The sequence below is a fragment of the Eublepharis macularius genome, chromosome 1 (genome assembly GCF_028583425.1).
Source record: "Eublepharis macularius isolate TG4126 chromosome 1, MPM_Emac_v1.0, whole genome shotgun sequence".
NCBI lineage: Eukaryota > Metazoa > Chordata > Lepidosauria > Squamata > Eublepharidae > Eublepharis > Eublepharis macularius.
The window spans coordinates 226,367,506-226,386,525 of record NC_072790.1 but is presented as its reverse complement, the minus strand read 5'-3'; the positions used below and the strand labels follow the sequence as shown (position 1 = coordinate 226,386,525).

The 19,020-nt window shown below is 47.3% G+C and overlaps 1 protein-coding gene across 2 annotated transcripts; it reads right to left on the bottom strand.

Annotated features, from left to right (window-relative positions):
* Window positions 1-859: 859 nt before the first annotated feature.
* On the bottom strand, window positions 860-17,717 carry SF3B2 (splicing factor 3b subunit 2). Of its 2 annotated transcripts, XM_054995205.1 has the most exons (21): window positions 17,550-17,717; window positions 16,623-16,669; window positions 14,911-14,988; window positions 13,296-13,547; window positions 12,515-12,623; window positions 11,356-11,441; window positions 10,148-10,253; window positions 9,513-9,592; window positions 8,926-9,126; window positions 8,088-8,222; window positions 7,721-7,801; window positions 6,924-7,151; window positions 5,671-5,820; window positions 5,476-5,565; window positions 4,545-4,652; window positions 3,234-3,341; window positions 2,963-3,105; window positions 2,752-2,853; window positions 1,849-1,948; window positions 1,570-1,755; window positions 860-1,117 (listed from the first exon to the last, which is right to left on the bottom strand). In XM_054995205.1, exons 1-21 carry the CDS (start codon window positions 17,668-17,670, stop codon window positions 1,046-1,048), a joined length of 2,583 nt encoding a protein of 860 aa, XP_054851180.1. In that variant the 5' UTR covers window positions 17,671-17,717; the 3' UTR covers window positions 860-1,045. The 2 variants fall into 2 exon arrangements, with proteins under 2 accessions (XP_054851180.1, XP_054851188.1); XM_054995213.1 differs by lacking the exon at window positions 13,296-13,547 and having other exon boundaries at window positions 17,550-17,714.
* Between the last annotated feature and the right edge of the window lie 1,303 nt (window positions 17,718-19,020).

The following is a 19,020-nucleotide window of genomic DNA, read 5'->3' as shown; positions in this document are numbered from 1 at the left end:
TCACATCCGTCCTGAAATGCAAGTCATTAATGTTTTAATTTGATGTAGGGGAAGGAGAAACTGAGGCTAAAGGGATTGAACAGAATCAGACCCCACCCACCCCGCCATCCATATCCTCTGTCTGTGAACACTAACTTAGGGAAGCACCTTGGGAACTGGACAGAAGACTTACAGAAAAAGAGAAACAGGGCAGCAGAAAACAGGGTGAAAGACCTTACTAGCAAGTTCTACGTTCAAGAGAAAGAATACATCAAGTTCAGCTCCTCCCTACTTTGCCCAACAAAGCGAAGGAGTGATTGTTCCTGTCATTCAGAATTAATATCTTTTGAAATCTCCTGGTGTGCAGCATTTGGGTGTTAGCCAAGGTTTCGTATTTTTAAATACATGCCTTTGCAGAACCCTTTACTTGGAAATTCAAAGGACTGGAAAGAAGGGGGCACTAAACAGATGGAACAGTATCGACAACGTTCTTCCCACTCGTTCTTTTGCAACCCCAACTACCACTGCTAGACAATTCAACCTAACTCCCCCCACCCCAAGTCCTCACCAAGGGGCTTTAGAGGGCAGCCATGAAAGAAAGTACAACAAGGTGAGGCTAGGGGCAAGAGAGGAGGATTAATTCTGGGGTTCAGAAGTGGAAAAAGGAGGATGGCTGGCACCGTAGCTCTCCTGGATGCTTTGCAGAGAATGAGGGGATGGCCTATGGGATTCTAATGGGAGGAAGTTCTGCAAGGGCCTTGTCTTTCACGGGTTTTCAAGAAACCACTGCTCCCCGCAGTCCTAGACTCAAAGTTACCCTTCTACTGCCACTGGAAGTGCTAAGATCAGTATGAAAGTGGGACTAGATGGATTCCCAGGCTGGAAAACAAGATCACCAGAGAGTAACTCTGACTTTATTTACAAAATCATCTATGTCATAAGCAAGAGGCAATACGAGCACAACAGCCCAGGGTTCCCTGGCCACGAGAAAGTTCAGGTCGGGATAGAGAGGGGCAAGGGGTTCAAAAACCACATACAACAAAAAAGTGACTGATGAATGCTGGAACTAGAATTTGAATTCCTTGTACTTCTTGGCACCCGCTCTGGTGTCCTGGGGCTGCGCTTTCCTCTTCTTTTGCTGTGGGAGCAGAGAAAAAGCTAGTCACAGCATATGTTTCAGCCACTAGGCTGCTGCCATAATTTTTTGTGGCAAGAAAATTCACACATACCTGAACATCTCTTTTCCACCACAACCCTCTTTCCCACCAGGCACTTCTTCTCTCCAACCACCATTTTTTCCTTTGCCCCTTCCATCACCTCCTTATCTCTCCTGTCCCAATACAGATCATGCTCCTTTGCAGCTACTGTTGTCTCCCTCCCAACCAGTCCATAACCTCATCATCAATGACCCAGAGCATCTGCCACCCAAGTCCAATGCAAAGGATGCCCACTGGTCAACCAAGATCCTTACACTTCCCTCAGTGAAGCTGCACTTTTTGTCAACATTCCGTGACAACCGCTGGAAAAGAGTCAAGACTGATGGGCCACAGCAGGCTTTTATATATATACTGGGTTAGAAAACCACCTCACCTTCTGCTTGGCAGCATGTTCAGCCACCATATCGCTGAAGTCCTCCTTCTCCACCTGGGCCTGTTGCTCCCGCACGTGCTCCTCGTACTTCTGCGTCATGGCCATGGGGTCAAGCTCCAACTCTTCAGGGGCCAAGGCTACCTCCACTCCCTGGATCTCCGGTACTGGCCCTTTGCGGCTCATCACCTGCAAGTGGACATTGGGAAGGTCAAGCAGGAAAGGCTGGAGCAAGAGAAGCACTAGGGATCCGCCACCAGCCAGCCCTTGTCCCTTCCTTACTGTTGTCATGTCGTAGATGTGAGTGGAGCCCATCATGGCACCACCCACAGTCGCAGTCCTCTTCTCCGGCAGCACTGTGAAGAGCTGCGGCGTCTCACTGCTGCAGAGAACAAAGAGCCAGAAGGAAGTTACACAGAGTTAGTAGGACAAAGCAGCCAAGCAGAGATGATGGAGGAAGAATCACACAAGACTCTTATTACCGTGTGGGGCAGCAAGGACTCTGACCTGAAAAGAACTGAAATTCTGCACCATGGACATATTGTACACATTCACCAAATTTGGATGAATTTGTTTCGTGTGATTAAGGTTTCCTAGCCAGAGAAAGCGGGAAGTGCCCACCTCTCCCACTTAGCCATGCTCCACCCCCTTCACAAGGTTCCACTACAAACCGTGAATATTCATAAAGCACAGAAATTTGACTGTAAGAAATGTTAAGATTCTTTTGATGCTGAATTCATTGCAGGTGTGTGGAACTGATTGAATATGACTAGCCTTTGATACGGCAAAACACACTGATAGCTATCCAGGGTTTCATGATGCTAACAATGCTTCCCAAGACCTATTACCCGGGAGATTTTATTTTATTCATTTTTATTTATTCAATTTTTATAGCACTTCTCTTCAGTTAAGATCTCGAAGCGAAGATGTAAAAGCAGGTGCTTCAGCAGTGAGCTACAGATCACTCCTCAAGGTAGGGGAGGGGGAGGCTGGGTCATACAATCAATGTGGCCTCTTTAGGAATGTAAAGAAGAACAGGGACAGGTGCTCCCCAATTGTATTCTCCACTATTTTGATACTGCCTCTACAGCAATGATGGCTGGAGAAAAGATCAAACATCCTTCCTAAAGCCAACTTCTGGCTCCCTGAAAGGTTCAGTTCCTGTAGAGACAAGTCAGCACTCACCCATCCATGGCCTCCTCGATTTTCTTCTTACGCAGTTCAATGAGTTCAGGCGTTTCCATACCAGCAGGCACTGAGGAGAAGCCACCGGGTGTGATCAGGCCGCTAGGGAGAGATCAGGTCAAGTGGTTAAAAATCAAGCCAGTATGATCCCTTCACACACGCACACAAACAAGACTCATCCTGTTACACTGCAGAAAGAGGCGGTGCCAACCTGTCTGCTGGGGTGATGAAGCCTGTCTCATCTGGTTTCTCTTCATCACTTTCCTCATCTTCTTCCTCCTCCGATGATTCTTCATCAGAGGGTTCCAGTTCTCCCCATGGAGTCCGGTCAATCTCCTCTTCTTCTGTCTTGGTCTAAGGTGTGGAAAGGCCAGAAACACGCATCAGTGCCAACCCCCCTCTGCACATTGCCAGCACATGCCCAACAAATGGGGACAAGGGGGCAGTTCTTTCCACACACTGGTACCACCTCAGATGCATACCTGGAATTCAGCTGCATTGGTCCCAAAGACATCTCCATAGAGAGGTTTCCCAGTCTCGTCCACAGGGGGTTTGCCCCAGCCCCCAGCGTGGTACCCAAATGAGCATCCCTGGGGAAAAACGAGGTAAAAAAGCCAGTTGCTGTCTCATTCAACCAAAGGTGGGAGGAACTGGGAAGGGAACCTATGGCCATCCTTTAAAGCAATGTTACTTTGCTACACAGTTGCCAAACACCGCAAAACTCCCTTGTTCTATTACTGATTTGCCAGTTTGTGGAGAATCAGGGTTGTGGGTATTCCACAAGTGAAATGCAAATTTACAGAAAAATATACAATTCAGCATCTAATGGTGTAGCACCCATAGGACAAGAGTGCATGCTCCTAGACCCCTGGGGCCCCACTTTATTGGGACAGTTGTCACAGCTGCTGATGTAACAGTTTTATTACCGTAAACGCTTCCCTGACTAGAGCAGCAGCAGCCTTGTAGTGGAGCTACCAACCATTCTTTCCCACCACTGGAGGTGCTGTAGGCTCAGTCTTGGCTGCCTCAGAGATGCAGCATCTAGACTTAGGGGACACACCGATTGGCTGCGCTGGACCAGCACAGCCTTACTGTCCATCCAGGAAGCTAGCCTGGGCTGCAGGTGGAATGCAGCTGTTCTTCCAGAAAGGTAAAAGTTTGCTGTCCAACTTTGTGTATAGTACTAAATGCATCATGGAAGCCATTTAGTAACTTTAGTGCATTTTGGTAAGTCCCATTTATTCTTCATTCTGTATAATATAATATACTATAACAACATGTATTCTTCATTCCGTATAACTCTGAAAAACTGTATCTGCACTGCCCTCCTACAAATAAGAAGGGTCAGCCTTGGTTAGTAACTGGATGGGAGACCTCCAGAGACGACAAGGGTTTCAGAGGCAGACAACGGCAAACCACCTGTTAGCCTCTTGGGGTCGCAATAAGTCAGCTATGACTTGACAGCACTTCCCCCATCACCTACAAGGAACTTAAGCCACAAAGAGTGTAAAAAGGACCCGATAACATGTTTGTCCTGGTGCCCAGAGTTCTTGGCTATGCTACTGCAAGCATCTTTTGAATTTCAATTTTGAAATGCAGGTTCCCTGCAGAGAGGGTCTGCAAAGTTGGCTAGGCTACAGAACCTCTCTCCCCAAAGGATCACAAGGGCTGTGCTATCACCAATACCTAGGCTGCCAACCTCTGCTCTATATTTCCAGAAGTTAGTCCTAGAAAACCTTCTCTCTTTCGTCAAGGCTGTAGCTGCTCGGGACAACCAAGACATTCCCACTCACCTCTGGGATTGGAGAATTCAAGCCTGGAATCTTCAGATTGGGATATGAGGGTGGCGGGCCGTAGCGCTGCATGGCAATTAGCCACGGGGGCGGTACCTTGTGTGCATTCTGCATTAACCCCAAAGAACAAAGCATTAGCCCCCCAAACCTCCCAGGTTACATACACTATCCTAGTTCCACTGGCCCCCATCCCTCCCTATCCCATTCCGGACTCGCTCCCTCTCAAGTCTGCCCTCTGTCATCCCAGCCCTGCCTAGCAACATCATTTCCCCCCCTCACCCTACTCAACATTCAGTCCTTGCCCCCTCCAAGCTCCCCACATCAATACCAAAAATGCAATCCTTTCCTCCCAGCAAGCACTCTTCCAAATCACCCACAAAATGACACCAGAGGGAGTACGGCCCCTGCCCCACTCCCCTGCACAGCTTCCAGGACATTAAAGGTCCAGAGCACTCACCATCCAAACAACGGCCATTCCAAACGGGGTTGACATATTGGGAAGGTGGGGAGTGGGGGGGGGGGGAAGAGGAAGTTAACATTGTATTTAAACATTTAAGCAGTTTTGAGAGCCTTATGGTCAAAATGCAGGATCTAGATCAAATGAACAAGTAGTTGAACCCATACGCACTGCAATACATTTCCAGGGCCCCCATGAGATGGAGTGGGGGGTGGGGTGGGGGGGTAGGCAAGGGTGGAAAAGGGAAAGAGAAAAAGCAGGTTGAACTTTTAAAAGAAATGAATGTCTATATAGAGGCACGCATACACCCCACCTTAGTTTACAAGGCTGTTTCCCTCTCGTCTCTCTAGACAGAAAAGTTTTGCTTCTTTAGTGGATGCTTGGGGAATTGGGCTTGCATCCCATTTCACCTCTGCAACCTTCACCAGGAGCTCCTGGCACAGCCCAAAGCTGCCTTTGCTTCTTGCCACTCACCGGCCCCACAGGCATCCCCAGTGCAATGCGCAATTCATCCGACAGGTCGCCTGGCTTCTTCTCCTTGAGCCGAGTCTCAAACTCCTTGCCCTGGCAAAGGAAGGAGAGGCGTCAGCGAGGGACTGGCAGGATTGTTCCTCCTTGACCCCACTCCTTCCCACCCTCCCCAGGGAAAAGGCAGGGCCAAGCCCTTACCTCGTAGTACAGGTCCCCATGGATCGTCAGCTTTGGCTTGGTCTGCCACTTGAAGAAGGCGTCGTGCAGCTTCTGATAATCGATATCGATTTTGCCCATCTTAGGGCGCACTTTCTCCCTCATCTTGGACTTCATGGTCTTCTGTTCCTCCTGGAAAGGGGCATAGCAGGGGAGAACTTTACACAGTTAGAGTCACATTCACAGCAAAGTTTTGTCAAGCTCTTAAAAGGGGCTTAACCTTTTCTCACCAGGGACAGATTCAGATGACTGGCAACCAAACAATTCTTGCCAAGAAAGGAGGTGGCCGTGCAGGGGCTACAGGCAGGTGTATGGGCCCAGAACCACCAACTCTCTGCAGCCAAAATCCCGGGCTCATGGAGGGTGTATCAGTTCTGATTCCATGCAAGCGCAGAAAATCAACTTTACTTTTTAAGAAAACTTTTGGATACGGGGTGGAGAAGGAAACAGGCAGCACCACTAGAATCTCTGGAGTCAGACTGACAATGGCCACTGGGGCTCTACAGCTCCTTGGTCTTCCAAAGACTATGAAGGCTAGAGTCAGTATTTGCATCAGTGCCGTCAGGCAGAGGATTCAGTTTTTGTTGTGAGCATACAACCAGAATTTTCCTTTAGTACATAGAACCTTGATTAGGGATTGTAGACACTGCTGTAACCATGCAAAAACATCCTTGGAAATAGGCCATGGCTCAGGGGTACAGCACAGGTACTGCAAGCAGAAGCTCTCTGGTTTGATCCTGTGCGCCTTTACGTTGAAAAGCATTTTGGAAGTTGGGAAAGTCCAACCTCTGCTTGAGATCCTGTAGTGTCACCAGCAGACAGTACTAAGCCACATGCACCTCAGGCTGGACTCTGCACAGGACAGCTTTGAAGGTTTGTGCATTTTGGAGCAGGAACCCACCCCAAGGAAGCAGCTCACACAAGAAGGAAACAAGAGGCCAGGCTTTTTTTTTCTCTTAAGAGGAATACCTGCCCCGCCAGAATCATTTCCGTTAGTATGAACATTTGCAGAGGAACACCCACACTCCACCTCTCCTCTCTCAAAACCACAGCAAAGCTGAACTCTGGGCAGATTCTCAGGACTCCCTTGCGGCTGGCTTTTCTTGAGAGCACAGTGCAGAAGAAAGGATGTCCTCCAGGGCGCCACTACAAGCGCCTAACATTCACACGAAGGCTACAGAGCCCAGGCCCTTCTGAGCAGCCCCTCCCCAGAAAGGAGTGTGGTAACGTCCTACCTTCTCTTGCAAGGCCTCCCTCATCTCCTGAATCCCCGTGCGCTTGATGAACTCAGGCAGCTCGAACGGTGGCTTCTCGATGCCCCTCTTGCCTTGCAGGTATTTGCGCTTGAAGCACCAGTGCCGAGGGACCGGGACAGAGTTGCGGGTGGCTTTCAGGTGGACTAAGAGTTTGGGGTCCTGGGCTGTCACATCATGCATCTCCACCACGTCAGGGCGGGCCACAAGCTGGGGGGTGGGTGGGGGAGAACGGACACAGAGCTGAACTGGGAAAGCTCAGACCCCAGAGGCCATACTCCTTGCTCACAGCTGTTCAGTGTCAAGAAGGCGGCTTGCTCTGGGGGCTCAACAAGGCTTGATTCAGTCATGACTCACAAAGGCCAAGCCGGCTTCAAGCCTACAGGCTCAGAATGCCTCCGAGCAGACAGAATACCTTTTCCTCACCGCTGAGTAATCACATACAGCTCCACAAATGCAGAGGATCATTAAAACAAAAAGTCCATATCCAACAGCATAATAACTTCTTAGCCCCACTACCTCTTTTTGCATCCAGCCCAGAAGACACAGACAACGGCCCCTTCCTGATGTTCCTCTTTCTAGAACACTCTGGAGGACATGGGACTCCTTGGAGGACTCTCAAATCACAACCAGTAATGAAAAAAGAGAATTTGGAGGAAGAACCCATGAGAAACCAACCTCTGATTAAACCGGGGCAAGAGGGGAGCAAGACTTTCAAGTCCTCTATCATCAGTTAAGTCAGTGCATCTGCCTTGCTGGCCCACCGCCCTTGACAGTACCTGTTTGAGCTCAGCTACAGTGAAGCGGTTCATTCGCCGCAGCTTCTTCTTGGAAAGTTTGGGGGCCTCTGGCTTCTTTTCCTAAGCACATTATAGAAGGACACATTGCCATTTCTCCTCCTATTAGTTACTTACATTTAATTTCAGCTTTAAACATTACACAGATTTCACACACACCCCAAAGTCCAACTTAGATGCCCCATGAAGCTTACAGGAAGGGCACAGAGATTCCCATACCCTGCTATTCATGTACACTTATCCAGTGACTACAGGTGGGCTGTTCTTGAACATGGAGGTTTTGTTCTTAGTTGTTTTGGCCTGTAGTCAGTCATACTTTTCTTTTGCAGGGGGGAGAGACAGCTCCTACCTGTTCATCATCTGAGCTGTCATCGCTGTCCTTCCGCTCCTCCTCAAAGCCCTTTTTCTTGGGGGCAGCTGAACTGGTCACCTTGTCTGTCTTCTCTGGTTCCTTCTCCTTGTCTTTTTTTACATCATCTGTCAGCTGCAGAGACAGAAGAACCAAGTGCTGAAGGCAGCAGCTTCCAGAAACCGAACAGCACAAAGAGGGAAGCTGGGCAGCCACCCATACCATATTCAGACAGTCGTTTCTTTACTAGATAACATCTAAATTCCAACCACATTCCCCAAAAGCTAGGTGGACAAACCTTGGCACTTTTAGAGAGCCTAGCAACAGTAATGAGCAAATGCCTAAAGCCCCAAATTTTACTCAACAGCGAGACATTCCCTGCTAGTTTTTGCATGATCGTGAAATTTGTTAACAATGCACTGCACATTGGGGGGGGGGGTACTTTCAGAGCCAGCAAATATGAGTCTCAGAGAAAATTTAGGATTTTCCAAGGACTAGGGGTGAGAGGGCAGCAGTTTACCCTCAATTCCAGGAAAGCATTTAACCAATTTTCCATGATCATTAGTGTACAAGTCTTTCATTTCATAAAACCTGCATCACTTCCCCAAGACAATTCCTAAACTTCTCCCAAAAGGGATGGAAAGGAACTTTAACCACCCCGCCAAAGGAAAAAAGCATGTTTAGCTGTATGGCCTCATCAAGTATCAGGGAAACAACCATGACCCCTGATGGGATCCCAGCTCCGGCTGTCTCCTTCAAATGCAGCAAGTCCCTCCAATTTGGCGTGGGAAGAGAACAGAACGGGAAAGATGCCACTAAGCCCCAAGCTCCATCGCACCTTGAAAGCCTCAAAGATCCTCTTGAAGAAAATGAAATTGGGGTCATAGATTTCAGGCTCCTCTGTGACATACTCAATCTCCACAGGGGCTTCAGGCCCTGAGTCTGCTCCACGCCCCTTGGCCTCCTGGGTAGCTGGGCCCTCTTTCTGGGCCATGTGTTGCTTCTTCTTTTTCTTCCGGTTCCGTCGCTTCCGGTTTTTCTGTCAAATGGACAAAGGGGGCTTAATTGGTACAATGCCCCCACACTGATCTTTAGCAGGGCAGCCTCTTCCCTGGGCTCTCCCTAAGTGACTGCCAATTCTTTACAACAGATTCTTTCTGCCAACCTAGGGAAAACTTTGCTTTCCTCCCACTGAGACCTCTCTCAGATAAGGCCCAACTGTTCCTGTACAATTTCAATGCAGCAGCCATGCTTTAACAGGGAACAACTGCAGCCATCATAGGTCCAGCGCAGTTGGGCTAACTGCATGCTGCAGAGCGGCTGCTACCTGCTGCAGCTCCTACTTGTATAATACAAGGCAGTGGATGGTTTTGTGGCAAAACAGATGCATGTCCCTTATGCCACAAAAAAACAGGGGCCCCTCACCTCTTTTTTGGACAGAGCAGATGCATCTTCCTCTGCATCTGAAGCAGAGATACCAGCTAAGGCCAGATCCATGTCATCATCTGCAAGGAAGGCACAAGTCTCAAGAGTAGACAGTAAAAAGACACACACACATACACACACAACCTCAGAGACCCCAACAACCCTCTGCCAATACGGAAATCCCCCCAAAGCACTCCAAAATGTTCTATTTTTCCTACCAAAAAAGAGTCTCTCACTCCTATGAGAGAAAATAGAAGGCATCCTCGAGCATGCCTGGTGAAAACTCGGGAGCCAGAAGAGTAGTTAAACGAAAACAGGGCCTTTGGTGCTCGAAGAACCAGAACACACCAAGCAAACAGTACATAATTTGTGGAATTACTCTTACAGAGCACATTTGCCAATTCTACATAATTTTCTTTGTTATGGAGGAAGGGCAAGAAGCTCCTCTTCTTCCTCATGACTTCTAAAATTTTACCCATTACTGCTCCTATGCTGCTTTCATTACTCCCAAGCAGTCTAAACAGATACATACATCTAAAAGGGAGTCCATGAAGGAAGACTTAAAGCATTTATGGACAACCTCCTGTTACACCTTCAAGAAGCATGCACACACTGCTTGGCTGTGAGCCTATTACCTGTAGCGCTGGGCACAGCTATGAGCTCTCCCTGCCGGATTTCTTTTAGCTGCAGGATCTTCTCCAGGGCCTGAGGGATCTTGGGGCCCACACCGGAGTCATCAATCTGGAAAAGAAAACAAGTCTTACAAGTCAGAACTGGCTTCATTTTAGTTTCTTAGCATGTCCACAGCTTGACCACCCAGCCCCAAGGCACATCAGTACTGGGACCAGAAACGCCCCCGCTTTGTTGGCCTCATTCCCTACTTTCCCACTTCAAATCGAGCCTCTGACCACCTCATGCCGATCATTCACATGAGTCCCAAAATAGCGCAATTCTGGGTCACTTACAGACTAAAGGAAAGCAAGATGGCAGGAGTGGAGACTCCCAGCCCAACTATATTACACCCACAATGACAAACTAAGAAAATGAAAGATTCATGGTGAACATGATGGGCTCAGAGACATATGAACTGGCCGGAGAGAAACCCATCTGTTCAGGCACCAAAAACTTTTAGACACTGTTCAAATTATTTCGGCTCAGACAAGGGGCTCTTGGCATAGTGTCTCCTATCCCTGACACATTCCTACCTAATGAAGGAAATTCCAGTGACATCAGCTTCTAACAAATGCAGTTTTCTCCCAGCCTGTATGGACTTCTAGAACTCTAATTCATGGTGATATAACACTTAGAACATCTCTAACTTGCTTCTCCTTCACTCCCCATTTAGAAGACTTCCCATGTCACGGGAACATCCTTTGCCACACCTTCACCTAATCGGAACGCTCAGCTCTGAGCTCACCAGCATTCTTCTCCCTTTCTGAAGCCTGGGAAAAACCAAATGCTTTGTTTCCTATCACTCTCCATCTCTTCCTGCAGCTGGGATCATCTCCCAACATGTGCTCCCACTCTACTGCGTTTCCTGATGTTTGGCTCCATAGCTGTACTCAGTGCTGTCTTCTATGGCGGAGTCCATGTACAATCTCCCTCGGTTTTTCTTTTGGAACTTTACCTGGACTCTTATTCAGGTCCTCCATGCAGACTCCAACACCCCCTTGCAACACCAAACAGCCTAGTCTGCGCCGGTCCAAAGTCTGCACAGATTATCAACTACCCAAATGCTTAAAACCTCCCCAGATGACTTCCCCCCATGCAGACTAGGTTAGGTTATACAACCCTTTGCTTTCCCAGCGACTGTGACACCAAGCTCCTTAGGAATCAGACTCACCTCACGACTGTCTTCTCCAGGAGGTGGTGGTGGGCCTCGTGGTCTTGGGCCTGGCAAGCCAACAGGTGATGCCACAGGAGTACTCCCTAAGAACAGGGCAAGTGAGTGAATCCCCAGAAGAGAAGCAAACCAGCCACACTCACATCCAACCTGCCAGTCTCCTACTCCTTGGAAAAAATTATATTGGTTGTCTAGCTTGTCCTATCTCTAGAATTCATGGTGAGCGTAATAGACTGTGTGTTGTCTCATGAACAATGGACTTGCTCATCAGCCTATCTGGCTCAGAGTTCAAATGGCTAAACGCTCCTGGGAACACCACAAAGATGGCATAATAAGGACAACCGCTTCCACTTATGGTGGAGTCTAGAGGCTGTAAACTATAGCCAGCAGAAATCAACCAATAGAGCAGTGTGTGTTCTACAATATACGGAACAAAACACTCCAGATATTTTCATATTAGAAGAACTCAAGTGAAGTTTTAAAAAAAATGATCTCTCAAGTTTGAAATTTTGACATCATCACCAGAGGGAATGCAAAGGGGGATCAACATGACTGCAGAGGAAGTGGCACTTCAGTGCCCGGCAGAGTCCCTTGCACTTCCTTGTAACTAGGAGCAACAGAACTTAAAAAAAAATACCATCGCTCAGAGTTCTCTTTCAAAGCAGCATCCCTGGACAAGGAGTCCCAGAAGGAGTTGTGAGACCTTCATTCTGATTATGAACTCACTACCTAGTATCACAGCAAATTACCTAGTATCAATGCCTTACAGTGACCTTAGCGAGGGTTTAACAAATTTTTCATACAACTGAAGCTGTGTTTGGTTCACACCAAGAAAAACCAACAAGCGACACCCCCCCACCCCGCAGCTCCTAAAGTACCCAAGTGTCTTAATCTCACTGAAACAAAGTTCACACTTCCATGGTGCCTCTGTCCACTGTTTTTCTAGGAGGCCAGAGAGGGGGAACTCTGGGACATCCCACTACAAACATGACCCTCCTCATAAGGAGAACTAGTGGGGAATGACTAAAAAGAATACATCAATGGGCCAGGATCAATTCCATCCTGCACTTGAGAGGCTTCTGCAGGACTGCTCAACACCTTGTACAAGGAATTTAGGTAAAGGACCACGGCCCTTTTTTTCTAATCCAAGGAAACTCACCTCTTGGGAGTCCCTGAGGTCTTGGGCCTATGTCTGGAGCAGACCTTGGTACTGAGGGAGATAGCTTGGACATCTCTTGTTGGCGCTCTTGTTCCATAAGTACAGCAGCCTAAAAAGGGGAGTGGGGAGACACACAGATTCAAGAATCTTGAAGCTGAACCTCCCCCCAGGTTATGGGGAAAAGCTCAAGTCATGGGAAATGGTTAGTTCTGTGCTAATCCTATTGGGCCAGTGGATATGAACCTGGCCAGACTTGGTGGCGCGGAGGGGAAGAGTTGGACTTCCAAGTCCGACCCAGTTGAGGAAGCCAGGTTGATGCAAGCTAAACAGAGCTGGCATAAACAGACCTTGCAGTTAACAGTCTGGATTATTAACCTCCCTGGATCCAGTTTCTCCACCATGCCCCACTCACAGGAAATGTATCCAAGGCTTTTTAAGGCGGGGGTGGATCCTCAAGCAATGTGAACCCAGTACCACAAGGCAGACAGCAAGGGAGTCAACAGGCATCACAAACAGCTATAAGGCGACAGTGGTAAGAGAATGAGAGGCAGAGCCGCAGAGGGGCTTGCGTTAGTCCATAGGCTGTGAACAGAAGGATGGACTGTGCCCTAGGGCTGCAAGGAGACAAGGGAATCCTACGCCTCTGACCAGCCAAGTGCTGCACTGTCTATTGCTTAAAGCTAGAGGAAGAGCACCAGCTGCTCAAAGCGTGCCCTGCTGCCAGGATTCTTCACATCACTGTACAAAGCCAGTGCACGTACGAGAAAGAGCAGAGCCATACCTGCTTAACCCTCTCCTCCTGCTGTAACAACATGGCAGCTTGCTGCTGAGCCAGCTTCAGCCGCTCCTCCTCAGGCAACGCAGAAGGATCCACTGCCTGCATGCGAAGAGGCTGGCCCAGGCCAGGGGGCGGTGGAGGGGGGCCCACACCCATGGGAAAGTTGAGGCCCATGCCAGGGGGAGGCGGAGGGGGTGGCGGGGGCTGCATCGGTGGCATCCCCATCGGAGGCGGCGGCAGAGGGATCCCGGAGAGCTGCGGAAGTTAAAGAAGGCAGCCGTGGGAGGCCTGGGCTTGAAGGCTGGCATAGCAGTCAAGACTTCCTCTCATTTGAACATGGTCCAAATATTCCATTTTTTTTAATATTGTCAAAAATTTCAGACAGCTAAAGATGCCACTGCATAGGTAGCAACTTAACTTTGCAACTTCATGATGGTGTCATTTGTTAGCAAGGCCAGGTGTGAGGTCGGCTTGCTCCCTTGCTTTGCAGCAGCCAGGACAGATTTAGAAGCACATAGCAAAGCCTCTCCTACCATCCGTAACTAGAAGTATCTCTGAACAGCAAGAGGTGGGGAACTGCCAGCATAGCACAAGTGCATTAAAAAGTGCCTTCTGTTTCTAATAGTCTTCCTGAGCTCTTCAGCCATTCCATCAAAGGCTGTAATTACAGGAGGGGCACCGCGTAGTATACTAATCAGTGAAAAATAACGACCTACAGTGATAAAGTCTTAAAGACATGCAGCTGTTTAAGAACAAGGAAGAGAGAGAGAGCTCTCCAGTTGTGAATTATTCAAGGAAGGACTTTTTGGTGACTCTTGGACTTGCAGGCAGCTGAAGCTCAATTATCCTTTGCATGAGAAATTTACATATGTATATTAATGTATTGCCATATGTATGAGTTTTGGATGTGAACGAAGCAATTGTAAAATTCACAGCTGTGATCTGTTGAGCACCCAGCACTTTATATAAATAGAGTATTTTTGATAATTAGATAGTAGAGTACTCTTGTTAATTTAGCTTGCTGTACAGTGCCCTTTAAGAATGTTCAGGCCTTTAAGACTTTACTGCTGTAGGTCCTCATTTTTCACATTCCATCAAAGGATGCAAGTGGCTCTCCAACATCTACCATCTTCTTGGGGAGTCACTTATTTTATTATGCATAAAAGCTATACAACTTTTCCTTTAATTTAATCTTTTAAAACGTTTGAAAACATCAGGCTGCCCCTGGTGTCCCAGAACAAGAGGAGGAGGAAATAGGAACTGTTGTTTGGGTAAGAACACAAGAATGCACAACACAAAGAAGCTTTAGATAAACAATGCAGGTTTGGAAAAGAGAGCCTTTTTTCAGTTTCAGCAATACCCCACGAAGGATGTGTCACACAAGCACAGAAGTGGCCACTCGTCCATCAATCCAACGCTGTCTGCTCTTATGGGCAATGCCTTTCTGAGGCCTCAGTCTTCCCCATATATGCCACCTCTCCCCAGAGATCCAGGGACTGAACCCTGGGACTGAACCCTGGGACTTTCTGAATGCAAAAGCATTTGTTCTACACTAACTTATGGACTTCCCCCCAAAGCCTCCCAAATTTGCAACCGTGTTCCTGAACAAATCACTTACCTGTCCTGGCATGGGGGGCGGTGCTGACTTCTCTCCATCATCTCCCCGCAGAATTGGCCTATTGAGCACTAGCCCTGTCTGCAAAAAGAAGCAGCAACAGTTTCTGCAGCTACTTCATTGTTTGTTTATTTCAAACAATTCTTTGCCACCTTTCCACTCAAACAGGGTGACCAAGGCAGCAAACATCAATACAGTAAAACATTTACAATATTAAAACACCATGTAACACCAGGCATATAAAAATACATAAACAATTCAATAAAAACATATAAACACATAACACATTCAGGAAGAAGGGCATTTATTTGCTGAGAGCTGAGGGCAAGTCAAGCAAAACAAAAGTTTTCACCCACTGGTAGAAGACAATGATAAACCACCTCTCCCTGGGGAGGTGGTTTATATGTTCCAAGGTCTCCTAAAACGTACTTGAAAGCTACTTCCCATCTCTTCAAATGTCCAGGCATCAATACCAAAGTTGGATATGCTTAAACCAGGACAGCTCCTGCCCTGCTGTATCAATTTCATACACATATGCTCTTTTCTTTGACACAGAGTCCCATCCCACCCCCTTCTTAACACCCAGTTATCTTCCAATGTTCTTAAAGGCTCTGACTTAAGATGGCTAAGTAAGAACAGAGCAGTATAGCAATGCCATCATAAAACAGGTTAAAAGCCATACATAAAAACAGAGAAACATAAGGTAAAGAGGAGAAATTTTTGAGGAAATGCCAGATGATAAGAAACTCTTCACCCACTAGCTGAAGACAGTGATAGAAGGGGTCAGATTAATATCCCTGGGGAGGGAATTCCACAGTCTTGGTGCTACAACCAAAAAGGCCCTCTCTTGGGTTGCAACCTGCTTAACCTCAGAAGGCAGGGGAACCCAGAGCAGGTTCTCAAAAGATGGATGTAACAGTTGGGTTGGTTCATAGGGAAGTAGCTTCTTAAGGTATGCTGGCTCTAGGGTTTTAAGTGTCAACACCAGCACCTTGAATTGGGTCCAGAAACAAATTGGGAACCAGTGAAGATAAACCAAGCCTGGAATGATACGGTCCCTATAACTCACTCCAGTCAACATCCTGGCTGCTGCATTCTCTGTCAATTGAAGTTTCCAAACACTATTCAAAAACACTCCCATGTAGAGGGCATTGTACTAATCTAAACTAGATGTTACCAGGGCATGCACCACCGTGGCTAGATCTTTTCTGCCCAGGAAAGGCTGCAGCTGGCTAATCAGTTGAAGATAGTAAAAGGCTCTCTTAGGCACAGCCGCCAGCTGCTTAACCAGCAGTAAGGCTGGGTCTGGTAGCACCTCATGCTATGGACCTACTTCTGCCCCATTCAGTACAGGAAATACTTTAATTTCCAGGTCAGTCCTGCTCACCGGTAGGATTTCCATCTTGTCAGAATGAAGCTTTAGCTTTTTACCTGCATCCACAACAAAACTGCCTCCAGGCACAATTTTAGGATTTGTACAGTCTTCCTGGGATCAGCAGGAAGCACAAGAGCTGAACATCATCTTTAAATCGGTGAAAGCCCAGCCCAAATGTCCAGATCCACTCAGCAGTTTCATATAAATGTTAAAGACTATGGGGGACAAGATGGAGCTCTGCAGGACTCCATAGGTCAAAAGTCAAAGAACTGAACAACAGCTTCCTATCCTCCAGGACAAGATACAACCCCATTTTTAGCCTCTAGAAACAAAGACTCACCTGAAGTGTGTATGTCTGCAACCGTTCCACCAGCTCTTCACGGCTACCTGGAGAGGAGCAGAGGTAAACATGACCCCAAAATACCATTTCCTTGGTTGCCATAGAGCTATGGAATGCACCAAGCCAATTTATTATGACAAAATCTCTCATTTAACTAATTTTCTCACTGATCTGAAATCTCCAAGTTTCCTTGGGCCCCTGCAACTGAACCTCCAAGCCTTTTAGAATAAACCCCATTTAGGCTCTCCCTAATTTGCTTAAATTATTAAAAATATAGTATCTCTTTAATTTTTGATTCTGTGTTTATTATTTTTATGGATTGACTGTTATATGAGACTTTAGAACGTTCTCAAAAACAGGTCAGCTAAATAAATATCCTTTCAGACCCTTTTCTTCTCCTACCTTATATTAAGGCTGCTATTCTAGTCTCTTTTCTGCTCATCTCTACTCTCACTCTGCAGCTCAACGGCTAAGCTATGAACTAGGAAGCCTCTTCCTTTGGTTCACAACTTACTCCTGCCAGGGACTCACACAGCGGTACGATGCCTCCATTAAGAGTTAATCCTCTGTCATTAAGCGGAAAATAACCTTGGCCAAATGCATGAGGTTATGTTATGGGTTAAAACCATTTACTTATTCAGTGGCAAAACTTATTCAGTGGCAAAACACCTCTGTTCCATCTCTCGCCTTGAATGTTCAGCACATTCTTCTTTTTGCACCTCCTCCAAAGAACCGCGTTCTTCCTCCCCCCATTTATCTTAACACCAGCCCTGTGAGGTGGGACTGGAGCAGAGAGACCAACTCAAAGACATCCAAGGAGCAGACCAAGAATCTGACTCCGGGCCTCCAAAGGCCTGAAAACATGAGACTATAAACGAAACACGTCGTCCCTGGTCCAAACACGACAAAAAATGCCACGCCACTCACCCTGCGTGGGCGCCCCAATCTCGGCCAGCTTCGCTTGGAGCTCGTTGGGGGACCAGGCCCCATATGCGGGCAGGGGCAGCTCCCCCGCCTTGGGGGGCTCCGAATGCGGCTCAGTCGCCATCTTGCCTTCCTCAACGCCCGCCGCAACACCTAAGTGCCCAATGAAACTATGCGGCCACCGTAAGCGCTCCTCGGGAAACGTGAACGACAGAAGTCCGCGCAGTTCCAACTAGCCAATGAGAAAGCCGGCATGGTCTACTCGGCCATCTTGGGGGATGTAGTTTTGACACATGCGCAGCGCGACGCCTCGAGAGAACTGCGCATGCGAAAGCGCAGCCAGTAAGAAAGCAAGGATGCCTACAATTGGTTAAAACGCGATGAGTTTATGGTGTGCTGAGTAGTTTGCCTTCTGTCAAGAGGTGATCTACTACTAAGAATGGCCTCTTGGATAATGTATAATAAAATACGATTTTTTAAAATAGCCTATCGGAATTCTTGGCCAAAATCTTTGGTTTAACTATGGGATTTGGGATGCTTGGTTTTTAGCTCATCCAAAACATTTAAGTGAAAATTGGCTGTTCGCAATCAGCGCAATTCTGCTTCCAGGTCCCAAGACTGTGATGGCCCTCGTAGTAAGAAGAAATTGGAAAGGACATTGCAGTGCCCTGTAAAGCGAGGAAATGGAATTACAACTGTTTTCAATGGCATCCGGGAGTGGAGGGGAGAGATTTGGACTGAGATTGCAGTATACACTCCCCTTTGTTATTTTCCCTTACTGCAAACAGTATGTATGTTTTAATTTGTTAGGTTCCTTGGTGGTCCTAGTGAGGGCAGAAAAGCGGAATATAATTTTTGTTAAATAAAATAAATAAAAAGAGTGCCAGTACAGGTACACCAAAGCAGTATACTCCAGAATCCTACTCAGATTTACTGAATGAATTTTACTCCCAGGAAAGTGGTCTTAGAACTGCACTGTGTGAGTATGGCACTTATTCCACTAGGACTAGGAGGAACCCTACATGCTTGAAACAAGTAAGGTAAACTCCTACAAAGCGGAAACGAAAGACTATGTTGTCCATTCAATCTAGGTACAAACTGTTAAGATAATTTTTTAACAAATCAAGTTGGGGTTCCCCAGCATTCTCCAACCCAAGGAATCCCAGTGCTTGGGGGATTTGAGCCCCTGACCCAACTCGCCTTCCCCAGAGGCAGCTGAAACTTTCAGAGCCCCTGAGGATGGGTGGTTTATAAACCGAAATAATAAAATAAATAATAAAATTAAGAAAATAACACTCTGTACAGCCCATTTCAATTTGGGAACTGGCATGAGGGCAGAGATCCCTTTCCCCCCACCCCACAGTCCCAATTTGAATTGGGCCTGGTGTGCTTGGGGAAATAAATTTCCTGCAGCTGACATTTAAAAAATGTGCTTGTAGACTGTGTTTATTGTTGAGGGAAAGACACTGCACAT